At 41.1% G+C, this 27,967-nt stretch overlaps 1 protein-coding gene across 5 annotated transcripts; it reads left to right on the top strand.

The window, feature by feature from the left end:
- LOC122872335 (glutaminase kidney isoform, mitochondrial) lies at positions 1 to 27,967 on the top strand. Of its 5 annotated transcripts, XR_006377080.1 has the most exons (19): positions 1 to 388; positions 9,778 to 9,874; positions 10,205 to 10,323; positions 12,988 to 13,117; positions 13,348 to 13,427; positions 13,566 to 13,729; positions 16,073 to 16,131; positions 20,250 to 20,282; positions 21,366 to 21,424; positions 21,679 to 21,745; positions 22,246 to 22,296; positions 22,793 to 22,969; positions 23,049 to 23,180; positions 23,998 to 24,090; positions 24,609 to 24,670; positions 24,948 to 25,024; positions 25,133 to 25,196; positions 25,833 to 26,045; positions 26,115 to 27,967. XR_006377080.1 is itself a non-coding variant. In XM_044188443.1 (18 exons), the coding sequence occupies exons 1-18, from the start codon at positions 141 to 143 to the stop codon at positions 25,984 to 25,986; spliced, it is 1,860 nt and encodes a 619-aa protein (XP_044044378.1). In that variant the 5' UTR covers positions 1 to 140; the 3' UTR covers positions 25,987 to 27,967. The 5 variants fall into 5 exon arrangements, 4 of the variants coding, with proteins under 4 accessions (XP_044044378.1, XP_044044377.1, XP_044044379.1 ...); XM_044188443.1 differs by having other exon boundaries at positions 9,784 to 9,874; positions 25,833 to 27,967; XM_044188442.1 differs by having other exon boundaries at positions 25,833 to 27,967.

The following is a 27,967-nucleotide window of genomic DNA, read 5'->3' as shown; positions in this document are numbered from 1 at the left end:
TTGTTGAGTCACCGGGAAAACCGTTACTCGACCGAGAAAGCCGACACTCCCATTAGAAACTGAGCTCTTTAATTCTCCAGATTTCTTTACACGGCCTCACGGTAGTTACACCATCCGGATCTTCTTCTCGACGGATTGAAATGTTACATTTTCGGTCAACGGTAGCGCTCAAAGAGTTATTTCAAACCCAGCTGAAGCCTCTGTTGACAGGTAGAGTTGGTGTTAAAGCGGCGCCTGCAACCTCCGCCTGCCTCAGCACCGTTAGTTTGGATGGGAGGTCACCGGGCAGAGGGAGGGCATTTGCCGGGTGGAGAAGGCACGGCGTGAGAGGCTTTTGCTCCAAGGGTGACGGACACAATGAAGCCGCCAAGGACGCTTCAGCAGATAAGTGAGTGGCGATAACCCGGGTGTGCGAGCAGATGTTAGCCGCTAGCTCCACAGCAGGCCGAACACCATAGAAAAAACTGACAATTTACCGTAGCGATAATCCGCGATGGAAGACTGCGATGCCACTTGGGAAACCGTTCCTTAAAGTTTCTTCTCTATTGAAATAACTAAATATTTACATACATAATAGATGCCGAATTAAAGAATGGCTCGTAATATTACCGTATGATGAAAATGTCTTAATTTGTGTTAGCTTAACTAGCTAGCTCAGACGCCGTTTCGTTGAAATCACGAACTAGCCAGGCAGCTAATGGGTAGCTAAGGCTGTAGTGTGGGTTTAAGCTAACCGGGATTGTCTGGCCAGAAGCGGCCGGTGACACCACGCTCACCCCGGGGGTCGGTACGGAATGACCCGTATATAACAATATAACTACAACACCTAAAATCACAACATAATGCATCATGCAGACAGACCAGCTCAATGTCTAATGAAGGTCAGTCATCATTGAATCTAGGAAGGCAGCCAGCAATTATTTATTATTTATGTAATGTATTGATCATTAGTTATTAAATCCATAATATAACAAATGGCACATGTGTGTTAGAAATTTCCAGAGGCCTAGTTTTATCAACAGCCCCCCAAAAAAACCCCATTCACAAAGACATAAAGAAACTGCATTTGCAAGGCTGAGACCAGTGAATTTGATTTTAATATAATAAATGATTTAGATAATCAGAAATGTACAGTCAGCTAATATCCGCCAACAGCTACAAACTTCAGCACCAACAGTGTCTGTCTTTTTGGTCCACTTTATGAACAAGACACATGTCTGAGGATGGCCGTGCACAAGAAGTTGAATTAATTAGAGACCATTAAGTGTATTCAGTGATTATTTGCAGTGTTAGTCCAGCAGATAAGGCTGTAATTGAGTGTGTCTGACAGAGGTGATTGTTCAACAGGGGAAATTAGCGAGTGCTGATAGCGAAGTGAGGATGAGAGTCCTCTTGGCGATACATTGGATGCAGGTTAAAAGCATTTAATGACCAAAAACACCAAAAACATCACCACCGCGGGTTGATGAGGCCTCCCCGATTCCACTTAAAACCCACTGATGTCAAGTGTTAGTGACGTTCTGCATTTCCCAGTAGGATACGCACCACTTACACAAATCCCAAACTGCCTTTAGCTCCTGGAGCGTAGAAAATATTAATTTTCTGTGACAGATTTCTCCCACTGTGCATTGTTATACGTTGGTGCTCTTTGACTCTACAGAGGCTGACATCAAAACCTGCTATTTGCCGTAAATGTTTTACATTGCGGAAACATCTTCTGCCTTCAAACTCTCCGGGAAGAAGAAGAAACATAAACCAAACCACTGAAGTTTAGTATAAATAGGGTTAAAAGGGGATGGAGCAGAGCACTGGCCATCCTCTTAACTATCATTATTTTATCACGAGGGGTATTTGTTGTTGGAAAACTGAAGTACAGATGTCGGTTCGTGCTTGACCTGCCTCTAACCATCACATGAATAATAAATAGTTGCCTTCAAAATGTCAAAAATAGTAAATACTGGAACCCAGAGTGACGTCTTCAAATTTCTAACTAGCAATCACAAGTATTTTCTTTATTTTTATGTGAAACAGCGGAAACTTTTAGCACTTGTGACGCTTTAACGAACATATATGGTATTTTTATGAGTATGATTGTGACTAAAACAACTAGTCTGTTAATAAAAATTCTGCAATAACAAACTGATAACTTGATTCTGTCCCAGTCAGTGCACCATTTGTTGACTCATAATGATTTTTCAGTACTTTTATAGCGTGTAAGGCTGCAATTTTTAAGTATTATTTTCTTGTTTGTCCTTAAAATGCCCATTATGGTTTTCAAGAGCCAAAGATGGCATCTTCAGGTTGTTAATTTTACCCAACTAACAGTGCAAACCCCCCCAAAATATCCTGTTTACTATCATATAAGACAACGAAAAGCATCAAATCCTCACATTTGAGAAGCTGGAACCAAAGAATATTTGGCGTATTTTCCTGAAAAATGACATTATCCATTATCAAAATATTAATAATATATATATATTATAATTATTAATGTGTAATCTGTCGATCGACTTATCAGTGACTTATATCGGGCTCTTACTTGCTTAAAATCCTACTTAACAGCTAGTTTGGTTGTAAGAATCTCAATATTTATAAGCAACCAAATGTCCAATACTTCACATACGGGTACTACAGATTATTGACGGTGTCGTGGGCCCTGGTTGGTCTGTGCTTACATTTGTATGCCAGCAGCATCCAGTCTGTTATTTTAATGAGATGTAAATCTGGCTGCAATGTGATGCGATGCTTCCTCTTTCCCTCTGCAGACATTAGTGTTGATTCAGGCCTCTGCATGCTGCCGAAGGCCTGCTTCGTCTTCCTCAACCCAGATATCACCCAGTGAATCTACTGGACTTCGCTCACAGCTCGATTTCGGGCTTTTATCTAATTTAATAAGCTGCGTTTGGTGATATGTTAGTGTTAACTTCAGCTGTTAAAGCGCAGAGACACGCCGAGTCGTGCCAGTGTTTATGACGAAGATGAAGGCAGTGCAGAAGTAGCCAGTTTGCCATGGCGTTAAATAAAGTAACGGCTATTTATTTCAAGAAATAAGTCCAAATAAAGATGTTTGCCAGGCGTGTCAGCTGAAAGTTAAGGCTACGTAATAGTTTTTCTTTCTGTTAATATTCTTGCTGGTTAATAAAACGGCTCATCGCACCTGCAGGCCGACGTTGTCCCATTTGCTTCCATTCACAGACGCTTTGCTTAAGCTGTCGGCCATGTTTAGGCAGTCACTTTGCTCAGCTGACCGGTTGTCCGCAACGTCTTGTTTCCCTCCTGGAGGCTAATTTCAGTTTAAATATCCGCAGTAAAGATTAGTGTTTGAGAAATCATCAACAGGCTTCGTGCAGGAAGACGACGTTTGGCTACGGACACAAAAGGTCACGGAAATGTTTAACGTTAAGAAGCGCTGCTTAGGCATTTCGTCTTTTGGCTTGAATGAGGAAGGTTGGATACGTGATGTTGGGTAGCTGGTAGGTTTGAAAATCAGTTGTTCATGTTTATCAATCAAAAATGTCAAACGATATCTGGTTACCGCTTCTCTAATGTGAGGATTTGCTGCTTTTCTCTGTTTTATATCGTAGTAAATAGAAAATATTTGGGTTTTGGACAGTTAGTTGGTCAAAAAAAAAGCAATTTGAAGCCATTGCTTTGGGCTCTCAGAAATTATAATGTGTATTTGTCTGCTGCTGAAACAGTTATTCAATTAGTGGGCAACTGTTTTGATGATTGATTATTCCTTTGAGTTATTTATCAAGCAAAAATGTCAAATATTCTCTGATTTATAGATTCTTAAAAGAGAGGATTTGCTGCGTTTCTCTGTGTTATTTCAACAGTAAATTGAATATATTTGGGTTTTGGACTGTTGGTCGGCAAGCAGTCGATCAACAGACAGTTACTCGGCTGCTGTTTTAAGTTGTCGCCATGTTGCGCAGAAATTAATGCTACATAATAGATTGTCTTCCTTTTAACGTTTGAAGCAGCCACCACACCAGCCAGTATTTTGATGATCAAATAATTGTTTAAGTCTTTTTTTTTTTAAGCAAAACTGCCAAAAATCACTTGTTCCAGCTGCTCAAATGTGAATATATACAGGTTAATTAGTCCTCTATGATAGTCAATTGAGTATCTTTTGGATTTTAAACAGTTGTTTGGACAAAACAAGTAATTTAACGACGTCTCTTTGGTCTCTTGGAAACTGTGATTCTCTGACATTTCAAAGTGATTTATCGATTAATCTAAAAAGTAACTGGCAGATGAATCGATAATGAAGGTAAGACACAGGGAAGTGTCACAGATAAGTAACTTTAAATAACTACAATATTAAATACATTATGAACATCTACTATATACAAATAAAGCATGGGAAAAAATGAATAAAATGCACTAAATAGTAATCATAAGGGTACTGAGATAAAAATAAAGTGTAGAGATAAGGACGTTACATTTGTATTGAAGTGTGTGACGTGCAAAGACATTATTATGGGCTCAGGGACATTTTTCATAAATTTTGTGACATTTTATAGACTAAACTACTTGTCGACTTATCAAAAACATAATGTCGGTCACTCACTCATCGCACAGAAGATGACACCCGCCAGGCTCTGGTGCTAGACGTAAAGTAAGTCAGTAAATCGGACCAGTACAACATGAATAAATCTGTTAAACATAATATCCAAGACAGGGTTTTTGAAGTCCTGGGGGTCCTGACAGCGTTCAGCCTCGACTCCAGTCTGGTCATGAGGGTCCTGAGGCTGTGCTCCGGCTAATGAGGGGTTAAAAACGTTTGTAACGCAGGGGAGCTTATCCTGCCCACGTCGCTTTTCCTCGGCTTTTGCACCAAAGCCTGGATGCTGGCGTGCTGCCCGGCAGTTGTCGGGGCCTCCAGGAGCAGATGAGTCACTCGCACAGATTGATTTGTGCAGCGCCGCCTCTCAGCGCTCCCGCTCCGCTGTCTGCCTCCACCCGACATCAATTTGTCCTGACATCTGCGAGGCAGCGAAGCCAGCACCATCGAACGGGTCAAACAAATACTACAGACGACTATCCAGACCTCAACTTAAAGGGACAGTTCACCTCAAAATCTTACCTGTGGTGCTATTTATCCATCCAGCTTGTTTTGGTGTGAGATGCCGTAGAGATGTCTTAGTGTACATACTTAGCATAGCATATGACCACGCTGGCATTGTCGGACCAGCGGGCGGCGTAGCGTGGATAGCGACGTGCGTGTTTATTCTATTTAAGTTACTTTTTGCTAGCCACGAATGTCTACCGGGCTGTGAACGTAGCACAGTTCAGCGTGTTGTGTTTACTGCCACAGACGAGGAGTAAATCTCTACAGTTATGAAAACAAACCTGAGAACAAATTTACTTCATAAGACAGAGAGCGCTGCTAATTGATCTACAGACAAACCACTGCTAGCTTCGTCAGCTAGATCTTTGTCTGTAGCCTGGTTGGAGACTATTAGCTTAATATCAGACACTCTCTAGTTTCTCTATGATGGAGATAAAGCTCTACAGCCTTCGTGGATCCACAGTACAGCGAGTTGTTTGCACCTTTCTGGACAAACAGCGTGTGCTTCATAACAGCTGACCTTTAAAAACATACAGGGGAGGGAAGCTAGAGCGCTAATGAGAGCAGCTGAGGTAGATTAATGAGGCGATCCAGACTGGTCCAGATGTTCCAGTGCTCGCCTCTAACCCGGTGGTGATGACGCTCCCAGAGGTGCAGTCTCTCACAGGCCTCATTAACTGTACAATAATGTTACTTATACACAGTCTAATATGTACTTTAAGGGTGACAGGGCGTCACTGGCTGGTTTAAATCAGTCACCAGTTAAGGAAACGAATCACGGACACTGCGTTTAAGTTAGTTTCAGTGTGTAGTCTTTCCTGTTTGGACGTTTTTCCCCCTTCGTTTTAATGTTACTGCAGCGAGTCGGATTAATTATTATAACCTAATTATACGTGCCACTGTTTCTTACTGTTGATTCAGTGCATATTATGATTCTCTGATCCGTTAAATAATGTGATTTACGACACAGTTTTAATGCTTTCCATTAATTCATCTGTTTTTCTTGCAGCTGTGAATTATGCTAGCATTCACCAGCACTTACATTTTAGTGTGTTATCTTAATATTTGTGTACATTTAGTTTTTTGTCATAGCATCAGTATGTGTTTGCTTATCAGTTTTACATCAATGCTCATTGTTGCAATGGTCTGCTTATGTGTTCACTGTTACTAATTCAGCATTATTCCCTCTGCACTCTCTCCATGTTGTTGATCTGCTTGCTTTGCATTTGTAAGTATGTTTCTATTTTTTATTTTAGTTTTAGTGTTTTTTTTTTTTTAATCTGTTTTCCAGTAGATGTAGAGGTTTTCTGCAGAAAGCCGAAAACCGCTTTTACCTTGAAATGACCTCACCTCCTCCCGGCGGCTGCGCTTGAATCCCCTTCCTTCTACCTCACCTCCGTCCCTCCCCAAACACACACACACACACACACACACACACACACACACATTCTGATGTGTATTCCTTCCTCACCAGCAGGCATCGACCCTCATTAATGAGGTCAGAGCACACCAGCGATCAATGAAAAAGTTGCAGGTTCTTTAAGGACGCAACAACATGATTATCCAGAGTGCATGATGACGATTTTTACCTTGGATAATGCTGCGTTCCACGCACGAGTTGGAAAGTCGGGAATTCAGATTTCCTACTTGGAGAAAGCAAGCAACTGTTAATATACAGTATATAATCCTCAAAACACACCACGCAGTTTCAATAGTAAAGTAACAGCGTGGAGGTGGTTTAATAAATTACAGTTTCATACATGACACTGGCTGTTGCAACCCGCCAAGAATCGATTTTGTTTACTTCCATATTTGTTTCCTGTTTTGTTTTTTCTAGCTTGGAAACTAGAAAACGCACCTTGGCTGGAATTACGATTTTCCGACCTCCGACTCTGAGTGGAACTGTCAGTATACGTAATGACGCTTCAGTGGCAGGTCGAAGACTTGGTCCCAGTGTTTCCTCTGTGTTATTCTGCAGCGGCGCGGTCCAGGAAAAATGTTAATTCTCCAGACGTTTTTAGGTTTAGCCAGTTATGGTTGAAACCAATTGTGGTTCTTGTTTTCTAAAGCATAAGGCTGGCAGTACTCATATATGTTTCTTGTTGTCTACAAATCCCATGAAAAGACCAAAACCAACAATCGTACTAACAAGAACTGTAAGCTTGATCTTCCTCCTCTGAGCCGCAGAGCTCCATCGTCGTCCAGAAACTGTTAAAACACATCAGCGAGCCGCTCTGCTGCACTGGGTGACATGTTGCTTCATCACCATGAACACACACACTGTAGTTTATTCTGACTCAGTCCCACACACACCGTCCTGCTGCCCCAAACACTCACTACAGCACCACATGTGGATTCATCCGCCGCTGGAAATAGTCCCCAACAGAAGCACTATTTCCTGCTGTTTGAGTAACATTTGCCGAAAGCTGTTGTAGGAAATTACTGAGCCTTTTTAAAAATTTAACTATATATTTGTGAGGTGTTTGAGCCAGTGGGCTCGGAGCTGAGAGCCACAGACAGGAAGTCAGACAGTATTTAGGGACGGACTAACATTCGTTGGTTTTGGTGTTTTGGTGGGATTTGTTGACAGTAAGAAAAACAGAATAAGCTCCTCTTGCTTGAACACAAGAAAGGAAAAGCTGCAATCAGCTGAATGCAGCATTGACGCATCTCAAAATGACCAAATTTACGTCCAATGCTGTTGCTGTTTTATCAGAATTATGCAGAGAAATGGTTTGACAGTTTGTATGAAAACCCCGACATCCACCGACTTGTCAAAGAGCAAATTTGGCTCTTTACAGTTGTCATGTCAATTTCCTGATAGCTCACTGCTACCGAGTGAATCCAGAGGAAACCCTGTCAGTGCTGAGTCTGAAATTACATACCGGAAGATTTCTGCTCTCATGTCTCCAAGGGTGCAAACTCAGCTTTAAATCTGGCTGGCTGCTGCGAGGAGCCACCTGCCAACTAAAGCTCTACCTTCAGACATCCTCTCCTAGCGCACAGGCCAGTGCCCCATGATGCATTGCAGGACAGAGTGCGCCGGGGCACCCAGGAGCTTTGCACAAATCCAATTTGGTGTTGATATGAATCATAGCAGAGAGCCTGCGGTGAGCTGGTCGCCCCGTCTGCTTCCTGACATGCTACTAACTTTCCTCCCAGAGACGACTTGTGTCGGTGTGGAAGAGCTGCTTAGAAAACCAGCCAGACCATAATGCTAGATAATAAAGTTCATCAGACACTTTAAGTGTTTGTTCAATTCAACGATCGTGATGGGGAACAACAAGTTATTGCAAAGGAAATGTAAAAAAGTATGGGTGAAATATGAGTCTGAGCTTTGTTAAAGTCTGCAAGCAGCCGTTCAGCTCACTGCATGCAAAGTGCCCATCGTGGACAATAAGAGGCTTGTAAGCGTGTTTAAACATAGGACTCGTTTTTTTATTTAACACAGATGCCTTCAACAGTTTTGGCATATTTTGTTAAATGCTAAAAAAGGGATAAAACATGTTTATGTTCCCTGAACTAAGACAGCCAAAAGGCTTCTGTATCAGTTATCGTAGTGACACCAATATTGGAAAAAAGTCAAACGACATTACCCAGACCTGCTTGTTGAACAAACCTAAAGTGTTTCTGCTATTTTAGCATCACTTAGCATCACTTTGCTAGCTAGCCAACATGGCTAGCTAGCAAATACTGCTAATCAGAAATCAAAAGCAGTGCCAGCAGGAAGCATCAATAACAAATCCTGCGTCTGAGACATTTGTACGAGAAGTCTTTCACATGATAACATTTGAGGTGCTTGTAACTAAAGCAGAGAACAAATCAGAGGAAAAAATAAGGTATTAAAATCTGATTGGCTGTCAGAAGTTCAGCTGTGGAGATGCTCGTGGTTCACCTTTCCCTGCTCACTCAGCTCTGGGAGAAATAATTCGACCTTCCGGTGACATTGTGATCTTGTTGCTTTGGAGGTGATTTCAGGGTTTTTAACAACCACAGACTGTACTGTCATTTAGTAGGAGGCTGGCGGGCGTTTGTCAGCCTGCTTCCAGCCGCTGAATAACACGGCACTAATGTGCCGAGAGCTTTGGCAAGCTTCCACGTCACAGCTGCAGCAGTAGCACCGACGCCGCTGCCCCACACACAGCGTGGACTGAGACGCCCGCAAGGCAGCGTCAGTTTCTTTCTCAGACCGGGTTATTTGTTGTTTTTCTGGTCTGTTTGTGCTGCTGCTGTCCCCCAGGATTTACCCAAACCAAAACCAGATAAATAAATGCACAATTCACAATCATACATTCCTCAAAGGGAGTTTCATTCTGGGTCAAAAGGTTTACAAACTGTGTAGTGAGTTGTTCGGTTAGCTTACATGTTAATCGGCTTTTTAAACACATTTCTGGCTGGTGTTCTAGCAAAGTAGACAATTAACAGTTTACATTACAGTGGCCTTATGGCAGCATATTAACCTATGGAAAGGAACATACAGTACAAGTCTTTTCCACAGGTTTTAATACTGAACTAAGGTCAGTGTAAGTTAATGTTTTCCAGTGCAGTATTACAGTTATTACTCACTGCTTTTCCTTGCAGTCAAAAAGCTTTTTTTTCTCCTCCCTCTGCCGCAGTTCCCCTCCACGTTTCCAACACAGCGGGCCTCGCTGTGCAGCTTCTCACTTTTTATGTCTGTGTGTTTTTATTTTTCTTTCCCGCAGGAGAAGGAAGGCGGGCATCCTGCCCAGTCTGGAGGACCTGCTCTTCTACACCATCGCGGAGGGCCAGGAAAAAATCCCTGCTCACAAATTCACCACAGTGAGTCCTCAGAGCAGGAAAGATCACTGTTTGAAATGCCTAGTTTCAAATCAAAACTACTTTATGCAAGATTTACAAAAATATAAAACAAAAACGGGCCTATAGTGTAGGATTTATAGCAAGTAGACAAATGTGAGTGTAGATAATTTAACAGCAGGTAGGCAGTGAATCATGGTTGCTGCTTGTAGATCTCTCCCTGGTTGAAGTACGAGCCGGATGACTCCTCTTGTTAGGCTCTTCAGGACTCTCAGTTCACGGCTCGTAGCTTTATTGATTTGCTGTCAGGCTGTCTTAATCATTAAGCCGCCTTCCCTCTCTCTCTCTGTGTAGGCTCTTAAATCCACAGGGCTTCGCACAGGAGACCCCCGGCTGAAAGAATGTATGGAGATGCTGAAGGTGACCGTGAAGACGACCTCTGACGGCGCGCTGGACCGACACCTCTTCAAAAAGTAGGTTTTCCTATTTTTTTATTGAACCTTGTATTTTTGTAACCAAAGAGATATATTTATTTTTGGAAATTAGCAGCAACGGCAGAGTTTTTAAAATGTTTCTATATTCCATAAATGTGTCTGCCAACGCTGGCAGTCCAAGAACTTTCTGAATTAAAGCCTTTAAATATAATGAAAGATCCAGAGGAGAGAGAAGATTGTTCTAAAACCTGCAGTCGTTAAAACGTTTTTTTATGGGCAAGATAAGAACAACACATTTTGCAGGTGTCAGGAAGTTATTTTTGCAAAGGTATAAAGACTCTTGGAAACTTTCTGACAAATCAAAACTTCTTCTATTGTGACCTAAAAATACGTGGTATGTTATAGCAATTATTTGTTAGCTGAAGCCGGTGGTCTCTTTAAGTAATATCCTGCTTGCTGTTCCACCTTTTATTATCAGCATCAGTCTTTCGTCAGTCTGTCATAAGAATTATTAATGCTGGGCAGAGTCCTCTGCAGCTGAAAAGGGTCGCTCGTTAATTATTCATCGCTCCTCAGTTTGCACGTCATCGGCATCTTGTGGAGGTTTTCATCCGTCTGGATTCATTCAAGAGCAACGACTTGAAAAACAGCAAAATGTGATCAGTTTAATAAAACTCCAAGAAGCTCTCTCGTATGAAAACACAACGCCGCCATCTTCAGACCGTAACATGGAAAAATACACATCCAACAGTTTAACGAGGTGAAGTCTATGATTTCGAATGATGTGACATCTTTGTTAATGTTAACAGAAACTATGTTAGGACACGGGAAATTGTGTAATATATGAAAGCACATAAACTTACTGCATCATCTTAACATCTGGTAATGATTTTAAACATCTGCTAAAGATATTTGAAGATGGATCAGTGGCGTTTGTGATAGAACTGATTAAAGAGACTGTTTAACATTATACAGTTGTGGGTGAGTCACACTGGAGATGAAACATGATATAACACAGCCCACAGAATGACCTTTCACTAACCTAAATCAAGGGTCAGATCGTTTATATTGTGAGCGTGTGGTGAAATAATTATTATAAAACTACAGACTCTGGTGGCAAAGAAGCATTTTGACTGTAACTTAAAACATTAATAAACATCCATTCCTTCTTGTCAACCAAGAAACTTATAAAACCATTTTTTAAACAGTACTCCGCTTATTTAGCATTGCTCCCCCGATGGACAAAAAAAATCCTCGTCAAAACCTGGCGCCTACATTACCCACGATGCAACTTGACCGCCAACAATTGGGTCAGAGATTTGAGCACGTCGTCCTCCTCAAGACGTGTAAACAGACTTTAATGTATAAAATCAGTGGAGTTCCCTTTTAAATACAGACATAAAGACAAGAGTCGGGAAATATTACATTTCAGAAATCACCGTAATTAAATGAAATGTAAGTTTTTATAACACTAAGACAAGTAGCGTCAGTATTAATCATATTTATATAGTAATCAAAGAATATTTTTAGCCCCACAAGCTGCTGTAAAACCACAACTGGAAACAAAACAAGGATGGGTGTGGAATAAAATAACATTAACCCCCCCCATACAGTAGCACCACTGCTGTTTGACCCCCCCCCCCCCAGAGGAAACGATGCTGAGACAGAATTGGGTGACAGCTTGGGAAGTGGCAGCGTTGCGAGTCGGGGCATATGACGGCTCACCAGGGAGCTGAATCCTCAGCGAACAGACCCCAGCGCTGCCGCTCCTGGCTGGGATCCACCACAGCCGCTCCCCGGGCTTATTTATAGAGCCCAACCTCACGGAGGGACGCACGGGAGCGGGCGGAGGAGTGTAGCGTGTGTTTTCTCTGCGGGGATCCCATGCTACAGGGATTAGACAGGGTTCGATGCAGTGAGATAGCTGAGCCACAAATCTCTCTGCTACTACCTCACCGCCTGTAGTCCTTAATCGCTCAAATGAAAAGGATCAGGACAAAATCTGGAAGCCCTGATAACATTTGGGAGAAATGCTGATAGTTTATTCTCACCGCATGCCATTGAGAAACCAAGAAAAATCATTGCAGTGGAAGATCAGCACAATGCGCTGTGGAAATCTAAGGATTCAGTTTGGTTAAACAGAGGTGCGGAAGAGGAGATTTTAGCCTGGAAATAAAGGCACTGAACCAGAAAACACGGCTAATTACATGATGTTTAAGTCCAGCAGCTGATGTCTCACTGTGGCAGCTGGTGTGTGAAGAATTGGACCAGTTCAGCTAGTTATGACACCGAAGAAGTCTGAAGCCAGTGTGATGATTAGCTTTATGCAAAGGCTTAACTTTAAGCTTTGTCAGGCATTTAACCATCAAACAAGTGAGCCACAGTGTAAATAATCACCTCTCCAGAGCAGTCAAGAGACAGAACTCAGTCAACTGTTTTCTTTCCATGGTAACCAGGAGGCCAGATGACACTCGATGAGTAAACTCTTCCCAGTATCAGCATCTCTATCTTCAGGTCTAGGTTTAAGGTTTCATTTTGTGCTCATTTTCTTTGGCTAAAAACCTGAATATATGTTCTCGCAACAGGAAACATTCATCTGATGTCCCAAGTAGGTTAACACAAACGCTTCACCAGGACAGGACCGCTCCCCTGAGTCATGCCTGTAGGCCAACTGGAGGCCTAAACTCTTGTCTCCTGTCTTAGATGTGTCCAGAGCAACATCGTTCTGCTCACCCAGGCCTTCAGGAAGAAGTTTGTCATCCCAGATTTCCAGTCTTTCTCCGCACACATCGACGAGCTCTATGACAACGCCAAAAACATGTCTGGAGGGCAGGTGAGTGAGGGCTGCTGGGCAGGCTGATGCGGAGATAAAATTATATACAGAGACGATCTGGCAGTCTGCACACTCGGGCTTTAATCTGCTGCTACAACCTGCTTGTGTAACCTTTACAGTCACTGGCAATATCTGGAACTATTTGTGCAACCGCTGCCATATAAACAAGTGATATTCCTGACTGTAAATATGTCTGTTTTTATCATTTCGTGTGTTATGTGATGCTGTAGGTGGCCGACTACATTCCCCAGCTCGCTCGCTTCAGCCCAGACCTGTGGGCCGTCGCCCTGTGCACCGTCGATGGACAGAGGTACAATTAAAGTTGTTTATTAAAGCTATATGGCTGCTGTTTTTTCCATGTTCACTTGTATGCAATGTCGAGTGATTAGAATAACCTAAAATTCTCAAGCGGATGTCAGAAATGTCTGTCTGTATGTCTCTTCCTCAGGCACACAGTCGGCGACACCAAGGTTCCTTTCTGTCTGCAGTCTTGCGTTAAGCCGCTGAAATACGCCATCGCCGTTCACGACCACGGCACCGAGTACGTACACCGCTTCATCGGCAAAGAGCCCAGCGGCCTGCGATTCAACAAGCTCTTCCTGAACGAGGAGGGTGAGGAAGCAATCCGTCCGTACCCGATCACATACACTCGCCTCTCCTCTGCGTTTGCATCGTGACTCAGCCAGCTGTGAACTTTCTCTCCAGGCTCACGCACTCGCTGTACGAGGAGCCGTCTTGAAGCCCGGTTGCCATGGAACCGTAATAAATTGTTAATGAGAGGTTGCAGCACCACAGCAGAATAAAACAGGGCGGTCAGTGTATAGAATATACTTAATAACCTGGAGATCCAACAAGCTGCCGGCACGTGGCGTTATAAAGCCAGCCAGGGCCGAGCAGCAGAAAGAGCAGAGACAACGAGGCTCTGTCTGTTTAGCCAAAGACATGCAGGAGGTCGGAGCATGCAAGCAATAGAGATTATTTCAGAATATAGGGCCGAGCGATATGGCAGAAACTTTGAGTTGATATTGATATTTATCGCAAAGTCACTATTTCTGTTGAGCTTCCACAGTAGGAGACGCAGAGTCGTGATGAAGGCCGATTATCTGGCGTTTTGAGATAATCGGCATGCAGCCTTGTCAGTGTGGCTGCTGTGGAACGATGTTAGCACACACACACACGCACACACACACACACACACACACACACACCCCGTGAGTTTTAACTCTCATGCATCCTGCTGTAAATGTTTCCTCAGTCAACATCGTCTTTTCTAAACGTTGACACGTTTCTCCCGTCCTAAATGACAGCGAATCTAATCTAAAACCGTTACTGACTAGCGTTAAATATATGTTATGTTACTTTACCCCGCTCTCCTTTAAATACCTGTCAAATCTACAGCATAACCCTATGTATTTATCTATTTCACTAATTAATAAAAATTCCATCAAAAACAACATGTTACTGCTAAGATAGACATATATATTAGATTGTAATGTGCATTAAATAATGGAATTATACTTGACTTTTCTTTGTTTTGATATCTGCATCAGCCGCCCTGCTCTCTAAATATCGGCATCGGTTATTGAAAAACCAATATCGGTCAACCACTAATTCAGAGCCTGAAAAGACCAAGGATTGTTATACACAGAAAATCCATTTAAATAAATAAATATTACAAAAAATAATCACAAGCTTCAATCTTGTCAGTAAACATCTACAAATGCCACAGTGTGACGTCTTTACAGCTCTTAGAGTTAAACGAGTTAAAATCCCTCATTTTCGACTGTGCAGGTTGGCAGCGTGTGTGATCTGTCTAACGCAAGAAAAATCTCTGGGCGGCTCGCTGTTTGTTTCAGGGATGGGTCGAGTCTAATTCCTGGTGTTCTCTAGATGCTTTATTGATGACAACTGTATCTCCCGTCTTTGTTGGCCCAGATATTTCGCGAGAGATATACAGCGCCCAACCCTAATTGTATAACTACTAGATTACCGTGGTTCCATTTTCTCAGAGGGTTTAATGATGAATGGTAAATAAAATGTGAAATATACAGTGTATCGAACACTAGGCTCTGTGCTTAACAGAACAAAACAATACTATATAGATATTTAGATATTTTTTGTCTCTGCTGCCTGCATTCGAACCAGTTCATCACAGCAAATTAACACTGGTTTGGAAATCACTGGATAAAGCAAACTTATCAGCTGTTTATATGTTTGCAAATTTCATTTAAATCACCGAAAAATCACTGGGAAAACTGTTATGTGCTGAAAAATGTATTTTTTCATGGGAGAAAGACTAAAGACCACCATATCAGGTACACAGTGCCATGCTCCGTTTTATCATTGTGATATAATTATGTGGAATAGTTTAATAATCCAGTTTATAAGGTAGAGATATTGTGCAAACTTGATTATCGCCCTTCAGCATCTTTAATAAATGAATGTTGTCAGTTTCCTATGTGTGAAAATGTTCAGCAGACATTACGTCAAGTCCAGACGTCAGGTTCTGTAAAAACAGTTTTTGTGTGTTTTTTGAATGGAATCTGGTGTGAGAAAGTTTCCAGGCTTCCTCCGTTTGTTGTTATCTAACAGAGCAAAGGACACGCTGGCAGCTGTTTACTTTTCGATGTCATTTTTTTCTAAACATCCTGGCCTGTTGCATAAGAAGATTAAAACACAGAGGGGAAGTGGTGTATTTGTGATATTGTGTTGTTACCTACCTCGTTATGTTGATTATTCAGCTGTGTTTTGACTTCCGGCATAAAAATGTTCCTGAATGTCCCTTTTTTAATGTATTTTTTTATAAATTTATGTCATTTTTGTTCATTTTAAGTTGCTGGTTATCCAGTCTGTTGTCGCTCTCCTCTTTCACATATCAGAAAAAGGCAAAAAACATCTATATTTAAACATTTATACTGTGTCTTTGCTGACAAACATTTGTTTTCTCTCCTACAGATAAACCACACAACCCCATGGTTAATGCCGGTGCTATCGTCTGTACCTCCCTCATTAAGGTAAGCTGCGTTTACATTCGCCATCATAAATTATTAAGTACATTTATTTTGGAAACTGATCAGCTCAAATACAAAAGAATAAATTGGGATAATAAATGATGATGTCATTTTGTGAGAATACTGTAGGTGATTTAAGAGTTTGTTTCAGAAAAATCCTGAAATTGGTCATTTTACATCTTTAAAATGTAGATTTTGAGGGGTTTTGTTTTCAGTTTCTGCAACTAGAAAGTCCGTCAAAGTTGTATCCGAAGCGGAAGTGCATGAAACGGCATTATAATCGTCTGGAGAACGTGTTTCCGCCAGATTACTGTATACAGGGAGATTAAGGTTATAGATAATCACGCTGAAAGGGGATTTGGTTGAAAGCAGCGCCGCTCAGATATCCTACGCACACACACAGTTTACAGCGGGCGGAGATGGAGACGGTCAGGTCAGCTCAGCCACGTTACCAGCTTTAATCAGAGAAACCGCTCCGCCACCCGAATGTTTCATTAAACACCTTCAGACAGGACGCTGTCGGAAACGCAAGAACACCACCTGCTGATTTAAAGACTCACATTAACAATTAAAACTCCCCGTGACTCTGACCCGTCGCTCCTCGAGCGGCCAGCGAGGGTCACGAGGGGAGACTGACGAGCAGTTTAATTACACCTTCACATTTCTCCAGCGAGAGCTCGACCACAGGAAGGGTTACAACTCTCCCTTGTGTGTTGCCTGGATGGGGATCATCAGATACTGCTTGCCTCTCTCTGCAGTGCGTTCACAACATCGAATAGAAATGTTTTAGATTGTTTTAAGCACCGTTCAGTATTGACCACAGTGCATAGTGTTTGCTTTGGGTGCTGATTGTTTCCATGTAGACGTATTGAATGGGAAAATCTTTACATTTTTGCACATTTCTGTGAGTAAAAAACAGAAAATATTAACTTGTCATCATCTGAATTTATGATAAATTCAAATATAGTGAAAGACTAAATGTTGTGTTCATGTACAATACCCCCGTCTGTGGTAAAATAATAAACTATAAAATTCTGTTATACCGTTAACAACCAATGACTTGCTCTTTAGGAAACAAAAAGACCTCTGTGGACTGTTTGATTATGTTTTTTTTTTCCAAAACTAAAACAGCTGTCAGTTTATTTATGTCATTGTTAGAAGTGTAAATACTTTATGGTGCGTGTCGCAGGACGTAAACCAGGAGAGCAACACACACTGTGTCCACATAACTCACCAGAAACACGTCCTTAAATCCTTCTAATATGCCTCTAAACAAACATCTGCAATCACTAAGACTAACTGTCAAGACGGAAATATTAAGAGGCAGCCAAACCTCACAATAAAACAGTTTCTCCGCCCACCAGTCACAGTTTGCTAGCTGCAAACGTACCGGCTATATTCCTTACTGGCCAAATAGATTTCAACGTTGGACACTTTTAATTGATAAATCGCCTGCACATGGGCTTAGAGCACATAATGCAGCTGTAAGAGAAACTCTTTTTGTGTTAAAACACAAGAAAACCTCATTATAGCTGCTGTTGTTCTTATTTTACATGACACCAGCTGTGTGTATACGGATCGTATGCGAATGATGGCCAGGGAAAGGGTTAAATATAATCTGATTTATCAGCAACAAGAAAGTACAGCAGGGAATTACTGAATGATATGAAAACAGCTTTCCCGTCAACCTTTTTGAATCCCAACCAATCACTGTTGAGATTTCTGTAGCGGAAGGTTGAATCTATCGTATTCATTGATCCGAATGATAAAACCAGGTTCTGTGCATGCCCCCCCGCCCCCTCTGAATCTAGATCTACACCTAAGAGACACTCATTTGCAATGTTCAAGGCTCGTTGTGTGGTTTTATGTGTTGTTGCATATTTTACAGCATTAGGATCTTTGGGATATTATGACCACTGCAACAGGTCAATGACGTTGGTAATTTTTCCTTTTTAATTATTTTTCCCCCTCTTTTTGTCTGGATTTGTGAAAAGCTTTTAGCCTTCACGTGGCTGTTTGAGTGTTTTAAATGTTGCTTTTACACTTTGCACCTGCGTTTTTCAAAACTGTTTATACTTCTGGATTATAAACAGCTCTGGCTCAACTCAAACACTGGTTTTATATCATACTCCATTCTTATGCGGAGAAGGATCTCTTTGTTTTTAATTTTAATTTTACATCCTTAGATTACATTTAGCAGTCAGTACAGATACATCTATTTGAGTTACTGGCGACCTTCTTAGCTCAAGTCTTTGTTCTTGTCAACCTACGCCAGAAAATCAGTTTTTGTCTGTCGGCCGCAGTAGTAGATAAAACCCAAAATGTGAATTTACACTGCAAGCTACATGGCAAACAAGTCTTTTAGAGACAAAATCCTGTTACGTTTATGTCAAAATTAATTATTTCACGCATAGTTGTTTTTGTTTTATTCGTTTTTAGATCCTTGTCTTGATAAAATCTGTAGCAGGAGAGCGTACTGTTGTTTGTTGCATTAAACGTCAGTTTCATTGTTTTATCTGTAAATTTGCGTACATTTGCCATATCATTATATATGTTAATATCAGAAAATATTCTTCCTAACATAATAATATTGATTTAAATCATATCACCTAGCTTTAATGGTCCAAGACAAGTACATCTGTGTACTTGTCTTGGATAGTTTTAAACACATGGCTAATATTTTTAGCCATGCTAGCACGATGGATATATGGATGGACGGTCGGTCCACCACTTTGGTCCAGACTGAAATATCTCAACAACTATTGGATGGATTGGCAAAAAAAATGTAGTTCAGCCACTCATGTTCCCCTCTGGATGAATTGGACTAACTGTGGTGATTTCCTGACTTTTCAGCTGGCGCCATCATCAGGTCAAAGTTTCATTTTGTTCAATACTTTGGTTTATGAACAAATACCTGCAAAACTAATGACAGTCCCATCAGTATTAGCATTAGCATTTTCAGTGCAAGCATGTTAGCATGCTGATGTTAGCACCTGAGTACAGACTCACATAGCAGCTAGCATGGCTGTAGACTCTTGTCTTGTTTTTTAATACTTTTAAAAACGTTACGTAGTATAGAGGTTTATAGAGGTTTCATCTAACGGACAAACAAATTAAAGTTTAAATGGATGAAATCATCTTCTCACCAGTCAGTATATTTCACAAAACCAATCAGATCAGATCATGTGGTGAAACAATTGAAGAGCAGAAACCTAATTATTGATTAAAGAGTTAGTATTGCACTTCGCTATAGTTGTGGGAATCACAAGACACAGATAGAAAACAATTGTCAAAATTGAAGCGACAGAGGTCGAAATATTCTGACTTTTAGTCCTTAACACGTGTTAAGCTCATATAAACTACATTTCCCACAATGCAACAAATAGCATCTCTGCTTTGTAAAATCCCACTTCTTTTAAACTCGACTCCCCCAGTTTGTAACGCGGGCTTTCCGTTATAAATTCGTAGTCTCTGAGCCCAAGCCGAGGTTACCCTGGTGACGTCACAGTGACGTCATCAGGGTTATTTTCTCAGACTTGACGAAGCTACAGGAGACACGCGACTGTTTTCACAGGCTGAGTAGTCTCAACATGACCAGTAAATTGACTTTGACGTGTGAAATCTGGTGGAGTGGCCCTTTTAAGACGCCTATTGACTTGTTGATCATGCGGCTCGCAGTGTGAATGCACCTTTAAAGTAAACTAACTCGCCAGCCACGGTACAATAAACACACCTGTAGACCTCTATCCGCCGCATCTAACTTCGCTCTGTAGTTACCTTGTTGAAAATATAAACTTGCCGTGATTGTTTTTTCTGTTCTTTTACAAAACCAGAAACCCCGAGTGGATTAACTGTTTTATTTCACCTCCATCTCCAGCTAGTCTCCCACTTCTAATCTTAATTCATCGATTGGTTTGAGTCAGCTTTTAATTTAAACACAGTAGTGATGTAAACTTACACTGTTTTTCCTGTGGTAGTTTAATATCGTAGAGATATGGATCATACATAATAGAGCTAATGTCATGACATGGGTAACTTTTAGTGTCCGTGGCAGTTCGATGTGCAGTTTAAAATGGTAAGATGCAATTTTTAATACTGTGATTGTTGTGTTTGTGTTTCAGCAAGGGGCAAGCAATGCTGAAAAATTTGATTACGTGAGTATTACTGTGTTTGTTGTGGTTAAAGACATGCATCCGTTTCCAAACTGAAGTTACAAATGTACAAAACTGTTCCTGTCCCCTTTAAAAGTCCAAATGGGCTGCAGCTAATTATTATGTTCGTTATAGATGAATTTTACAATAATTTCTTAATAAATCGATTAATTGTTTGGTTTATAAAATGTCAGAAAAAGTGAAAAATTGTTTTTTTTGTCTGACCAGCAGTTCAAACCTTAAAGATCTTCAGTTTACTATCATAATGACGATTGATGATAAGAAAACCAGCTAATATTCACATTTGAGAATCCATAACTAGTGGGTTTTTTTTTTTGCGGGGTACTTAAAAATGTACTTAAATGATTAATCAATTATTTCTAAATGGAATTAAAATTGGAAATTGTTGCTACGTGAGGAACAGATCAGTGGACTGGGACAGGAAGGAAACGGGCTTTTCATACAAAACTAGGAGGAAAAATGTGGTACTTTTTAGATATTCATCGTTAAAGCGGCTTCAATCAATATTTTATATTTTAACAATGGTTCACATGGGTATTATATCACCAAACCTGCAGTTCCTCTCGGCTCTACAGAGCCTTAAAGCGAGTTTCAGATCAGTGTTTAGATTTTCTGGCCCACTACTTCATTGTTTTGATTCAGTCTGTGTTCTCACGCAGCTGTTTTCATTAAAAATACTGTAAAACGCCACAGTACACTACCTGCTCTGCAGCAAACCGCAGAGCGAGTGAACACAGTGGAGCATTTAGCAGCTAAAGAGCCAGATATTTCCCTCAGGAGCTGGCGGAGACTTCAGGTGGCCACAAACACGACTCCAAATGAATCATAATGTTGCTCCGTAACTGCTGGACGTGGAAATCAGCAGCTGTTTGCTAACAAGTTCAACTTAAGCATGTCAGTGTTGCCTTCACAGCTTGTTTCCGCTGCCCTGATTCAGCCAAAATATAATCAGTTATTGCAGGTTTAAAAGGGAACGATGGAAATAGCAAGCAGGTGTTTTTAAATCTATTTTAATTTGGTTTATTAGCGGATTCTTTACCCTAAACCTGCTGCTCTGCTCTGCAGGTCATGAACTTCATGAACAAACTGGCAGGAAACGAGTACGTTGGCTTCAGCAACGCCACGTGAGTACAACAGCACAGAAATATACTGCGCGCAGATAAAACACGTAGACGTTTTATTGATTTATTATATACATTGAGTATTTAAAGCTGAAGTCTTTGAGGTGCGAAGGACAGTTCTGTATCAGAGCTGAATTCGAGGTCACGCAGCAACTCTGGAGAGGAAATCGCTCAGTCGGGAGAGTTTGTGTTTTATATAACATGCGCTGAGTCACGGCGTTTAAAGAACAAACCTCGTCCCTCTCTGTGTGCCCCAGCTTCCAGTCGGAGCGCGAGTCTGGAGACAGGAACTTTGCCATCGGCTACTACCTGAAGGAGAAGAAGGTAAGGTCAAAGGTCATCCTCAGCTGAGAGCTGAAGAAACCTCCTCACGGAGCAGCAGCTGGTTTTGTTTCTCTGAAGCAGACTTTGTTATATTTTTCTCTGAGCTCACATTACCGAATTACAAGTTGCATAATTCACATTTATTGGTCATTTTTGGTGAACTGCACCTGTATAAAAGTGTGAACTAAAATTGGTCAAGACAAGCCATTAAAACTGTCGTCATACACTTTACATACATTTTATTGCAACTTAAGTCTTTGATGTTGTTTTTGCAAAGTTCATGCGTTTCCGTTAGCTCTATTTTACGTTTTATTCTCCTTTTATTTGCTGTGTACAAATTAAAATTGTAGCTGCGAGAAGCCACTTTCTCTTCTCTGTAATTCTGCCCCTTAGAGCGACGATGGTGATTCCTTATTCCAGAGTTAGCTGAAGAGAAGCAGCAGATGTGTTGGTAGACAGGCTGCGAGTGTTTAAATGTTGACAATGTTGTTGTTTTTCAGTGTTTTCCAGAGGGGACAGACATGACCTCCATCCTCGACTTCTACTTTCAGGTAAATGGAGCTCAGAAAAACACTTTTAAAAGCCTGGAAGCCCGTGACTTGGAGTTTCATAGAAGCTAACACGAGTGCCTTTCATTTGTTTTATTATTTGGGATTCAAAGAAAGAAGTCTTACGCTAATTTAGGTTTGATTGGGCGGAAAAAAGTCTTATTTTCTTCAACTGGCGAACTGTTTAAATGTTCGAGTTTGTTGCTGATTGATTAATTTATTTGAACCCAGAAACCGGCAACAAGAAGCTAAAGCTGCAGAAGCACCTCAGTGTCATCACGTTGGAATCAGTATTTAAATTGGATTTAATATGATAAATGTTAAGTTTGATCTTAAACACAATAGTCCCATTTCATAATGAAAACTGTGTTTCAAACTAAGATTCTTGCTGTGCAGCTGATCATGACTGAAGTCACCGTGGAAATTTATACGAACTAAAAATCACTTGTTTTTATCTGTGTGAATGTATCATTATAAATATTACGTGCTTCTCCGTCAGCTGTGCTCCATCGAGGTGACGTGCGAGAGCGCCAGCGTCATGGCAGCGACTCTGGCCAACGGCGGCTTCTGTCCAATCACAGGAGAGCGTGTGCTGAGCCCCGAGGCGGTGCGAAACACTCTGAGTCTGATGCATTCCTGCGGCATGTACGACTTCTCCGGACAGTTCGCTTTCCACGTCAGTGTCTTTACGCCTTACTCCTCTCTGAACATTGAGCACGTTGGACTTCTTCTTACACGTCCTCCTTCGGTTGCAGGTCGGTCTGCCGGCCAAATCCGGCGTCGCTGGCGGGATTCTGCTGGTTGTTCCGAATGTGATGGGCATCATGTGTTGGTCTCCTCCACTCGACAAGCTGGGCAACAGCGTCAGAGGCATCCAGTTCTGCACGGTAACGCCCGCTTTAACTTTCGTCTCCATACGTTTTTGTTCTAACTGTAAGGGTGGGGCTAAACTGGTTCCCCGGAGCCCAGGGTGGCGTCTTCAGGACCAGAAGTCGAAGCCCAAAGATGCTCCGTCTGTTAAGTCTGAGAAGGATAACGAGTGTTTATGTTTGAGGCTTGGAAGCAGAGAACATTTGGCGTTTTCCTGCTTTTAAAAATGACCCGGACAATTAATCAGTTGCAGATTGGTTTTAGTCAACGAATTGTCTCAGCTGTAATTTTATTTCGGGCTATTTATCATACAGTAACTGACCAATGCTGTACTACAATTTCATGTTTTTCTTCTGTTTTCATTTATTGTATTTAGTTGTGCTTTGTACAGGGCAGTGTTGATTGATTTACGGTTTCAATATAATCTATAAATTCTTCAAATATAAACAAATATACAAAATCTTTCTGTTTATATTTGAAGAATTTATAGAATATTATATTAAAACTTTAAAATAAAAAGTACACTATAAAGTAGGTAGTACTTCCGCTTGGAGTAGGAAGTACTTTGATAGAACATGAGCGTTTTATTATCTGTAACTGAAGGCAGACGATGAACCAGACAGTTAATCTGCTTGATTGACCTCTTGAACGAGCTCAGCGAGCTGCGGAGACCTTACGTTCGGTGGAAATGGTGTAAAGCAAAGCATCAGTCATGTGCGTGTGTCGGCTTGGTCTCAGCGAACGACCCGACAGTAACTCGTGTTGTCCCGCGTGAACGCGGTGCATTCGTGTAACTGTGTACGAAGTGAAGCTGAGGTTGTTCTCTTCTTTCAGGACCTGGTTTCCCTCTGTAACTTTCACAACTATGATAACCTGAGACACTTTGCTAAGAAACTGGATCCTCGCAGGGAGGGAGGAGACCAGAGGGTGAGTCCCAGCTCCTGTCCGTCCTCCTGCACATGCACACCTGCTGTACTCTTATTTTCCTCTTGTTACACTTCTTGTTGAGGTTCATTTTTAGTCTAAATCGTCACTTTAACGGGCAGTAAAACATGTTTCAGACAGTCTGCGTCACATCCTCCCACTGTGTGCTCAGCGGCCTGGATGCTGTGTAGCATTTTAATCCACGGCGCCATCTGGTGGAAAATAACTGAATGTTCACTCACCAACGAAAACTGAACTCATTTTTATTCCCTCATTCCTAAAATGTCCTTCAGTGTCACATTTAAAACTTAATATGTGTCTCACTGGTAGTTTATAATACATTTTTTTTTAAATTTTGTAAATATCTGGCTGGAGAAATTGTAGATTTATGGCTTTAAATGTTGTTTGAGTTTGTATTTTCGTCATAAACGCAGAGAACAACAACTTCTTCTGATTCTTCTAATTCATCAGCTCTCTTCTTCTTCTTCTTCGGCTCGAACGTGCTTGTTGTTGTGTTTCAGGTGAAGTCAGTGATCAATCTGCTGTTTGCTGCTTACACTGGAGACGTCTCCGCCCTGAGGAGGTAACCCAACTCTTTACTCTTTACGGTTTTTACTTTCTTCAAAAGGGGTAAAATGTTCAGATTTTAAAATCTGCAAAACTAAAAAAAGGACCAGCTGGTGTTTTCTTTCGTCTGCTGAACTCCAAAAAAACGATTTTGTCAAAGCATGTTCAGTGTCCTTTAGCATCAGGAGTGTTTCCTCCATCTGTCAAGTCTCTGCTTCATTCTAGGAAGCTATTTTTTGTTATCGCACTAATATTAAGTTTCTTGAGGCAATGTTTGTCGGTCATTCGTCCAGGTTCGCGTTGTCCTCCATGGACATGGAGCAGAGGGACTACGACTCCAGGACGGCCCTGCATGTGGCAGCTGCTGAAGGTGAAACACTGAGGAGGTCATTGTTAATGTATTGATAAGCCGTCAGCGTTGATCGGTGTGTTTGCGGAGCTGATGTATGATGTGTGTGTGTGTGTGTGTGTGTTTCAGGACACGCTGAGGTGGTTCGCTTCCTGCTGGAGGCCTGTAAAGTCAACCCAGTTCCCAAAGACAGGTAACACGTTAAACAGCCAGGAAACGGACTGACTGACGGCTGGAAATCAGTTCATATTGTTTGTGTGACACGACTGGATTATACTTAACCAAACACTAGTTGAGTTTAGTTCTGGGGACGTTAGTAATTCACGCTGTCCGCAGTTACCTCGTTTAATCTTTGAACGTCTCAACTAAATCCGCTTATTGTCCGTTAACAGAAATGACAATATTTGTTTTCCTTTCCTGTTAACACTGAATATCAGCACCATCAGTGTTAACTCGTAGTGCTAAGGTTGATCCGCAGGAAATAATCAACAATTTTGATAACTGATAAAAGTCATTAATCAAAATGTCAAACATGTTCTCTGGTTTCAGCTTCTCAAATGTTGATTATTTGCTGCTGTTCTCTGTTTTCTACTAAATATCTTCGTCACCTTCGGCTGTGTTTCTGTTTTCTGACATTTTATAGGCTGAAATATTAAACGTACACAATCAAAAACAGATTAATTAATAATAAAAATGATCTTTAGTTGCAGTTCTACTGGTTTGGGTTGGTTTTCCAGTCATATTCAGTGTTTTATATGAATAGTTTAATGTTGCAGCAGACGTCCAACATGGCTGCCAGCGTATGTTCTGACCGCTCCCTCTGCTGCAGGTGGGGGAACACGCCGATGGACGAAGCGGTCCACTTCGGCCACCACGACGTGGTCACCATCCTCCGCGATTACCACACCCAGTACAGCCCTCAGGAAACCACCACCACCGACGACAAGCAGAACGCAGAGAAGAACCTGGACGGGATGCTGTGATGGAGAAAGAAAACGTCTTAAATCAGAAAGGTCAGACAGGAAGTCGTATTAAAAAAAAATCCCGTAGATGAAACTTAACAGTCTCCTTAAACACGGAGCAGCCGCCATCCCTCCAGTGTTAAAGCTCCTCGTGTTATTGGATGTTGTTTTTGTATTATATTACTGTATGTACTTTGAGTGGGGAAGATATTTTTATTTAATTTCTCCTTCTGTATTTTTGTCAGCAGGCTTATTTTGGTAAGTCGATGGACTCTGTTATTTACTTTAAAAAAAATCATCGTTTTTTTTTATTATTCTGAAAAGCTGTAACAGGAAGTAGCAGGTGTAATTTTTTTTTGAGCAGGTGTTACAGACAGTTTCGTGCCCTGGTTTTAAAACAAACAAACAAACAAACAACCTTCATCACGTCTTCGTCACAACATGGAGGAATGTATCTTCCCCCAAACACTTTGGTGTGTTTGTGTGTGTGTGATATTTATTTATCTATTTAAGATAAACTGTACATTCATGTAGTGTGTGTGTGTGTGTGTGTGTGTGTGTGTGTGTGTGTGTGTGTGTGTGTGTTCCTGAGATGAGGATAAATGAGTGTAAATACGTACAGGTGTACAGTTGTAGTTCTGTAGTCGATCAGCACGAGGTGTGTGAGGTAGATCTCACTAAAACACTTGTGTTTATTCAAAGCGTTAAATATTCACCCTTTAAAGGGGGATATGAGTTAAAGGCTCTTTGTTTTGCTATCTAATGTTTGTTTTTACCCCCCAAAAAAACTGGAGTTTTATTTTGATCTTTATTTATTTTGTTGTTTGTTGTCTCCTGACTGTTTAAAGACTTTCTAAACATCTTATTTGACGCTGCCAGCAGCGACAGCAGCTTCCTCCTGCAGAGACGAAGCCGCCGAATTACTGTAAACGTCCGAAAGCAAAGTCTGAATTCTGTCACTCGGCGATAGAAAAACACGACAGATCGTCTGTTACAAACTCAAGCTGTGCAGCCAAACGTTATTCAAACCCACCGAACTTTATTATAAATTCTAGTGGAGATCACAAAGTTTCCAAAGATGCTAAATATGTGAGAGAAAGTGTGTACGCTCAAGACGTCCAGAATATTTCCATGTGACTGAATGATGCAGCTTAGCTCTCTGATTGGTTGTTTCTTAACAGCAATGCTCTCTGGGACTTGTAGTTTTTTTTTTTTAAAGCAAAATGTGACAGAAAAATGTCTGATCTTTATGTTTTATGTGCAGCCGAGTGTTGAAAATGTCCCGACCTGACGTTAAAGTCTATAAAAACACTTCTTTAACTGAACACTGCCACTTTTAAGAAAGTAAAATATATTCCTATGTTGAGTGCACCACTTCCTTTCACTCGTGCTGTAACACTCCTGTCTTTTTTAAAATCATATTTTCTGAAAAATCGCGACTTTTACTGCAGAGAACGTGTTGACTGTAACGTATCACATGAATTATGATGGTTTGTACGTAATCTGTTTCCACAAGAGATTTAAAACACTGAAACAGAAGGAGCTGCTGTTGTTTTTTTATTTAAAATCTGCAGATGTTTAGTTTCTCCAGAGGTTTTGTCTGTTTGTAGCGTGGATGTTGTTTTCTGAACCAGGCAATCAACGTGTCTGCGAGATTAACAATCCACAATCCAAGTTTAGCGCAGCGGGAAACGTTTTTGTTCCTCAGGTCGGGATCAGTTCATTCAGCTTGATTTGATATTGTTTAAAAGTCAAAGGTGACTGAAAAGAAGCACAAAACTGTACCTGGAAAAATCGATATTTTAAGATAAAATTAGCAATACGAAAATGAAGTGATCCCAACCTGCGTCAAGTGGTCTCCGAGATGAAGTAATCTGAATGTATCGTGTTTGGTGTCGTTCTGTTTCTTCTTCGTGTATATTTATGCTGCTTCAGCTCATGTTAGTTGCAGGCAGTTCAGATATTTATTCACAGACATTTAATAAAAGTTATAAAAGTCAAA

The sequence above is a fragment of the Siniperca chuatsi genome, linkage group LG24 (assembly GCF_020085105.1).
Source record: "Siniperca chuatsi isolate FFG_IHB_CAS linkage group LG24, ASM2008510v1, whole genome shotgun sequence".
Classification (NCBI taxonomy): Eukaryota; Metazoa; Chordata; class Actinopteri; order Centrarchiformes; family Sinipercidae; genus Siniperca; species Siniperca chuatsi.
Note: the sequence above shows the minus strand (reverse complement) of the source record. Positions and strands in the feature narration are given on the sequence as shown.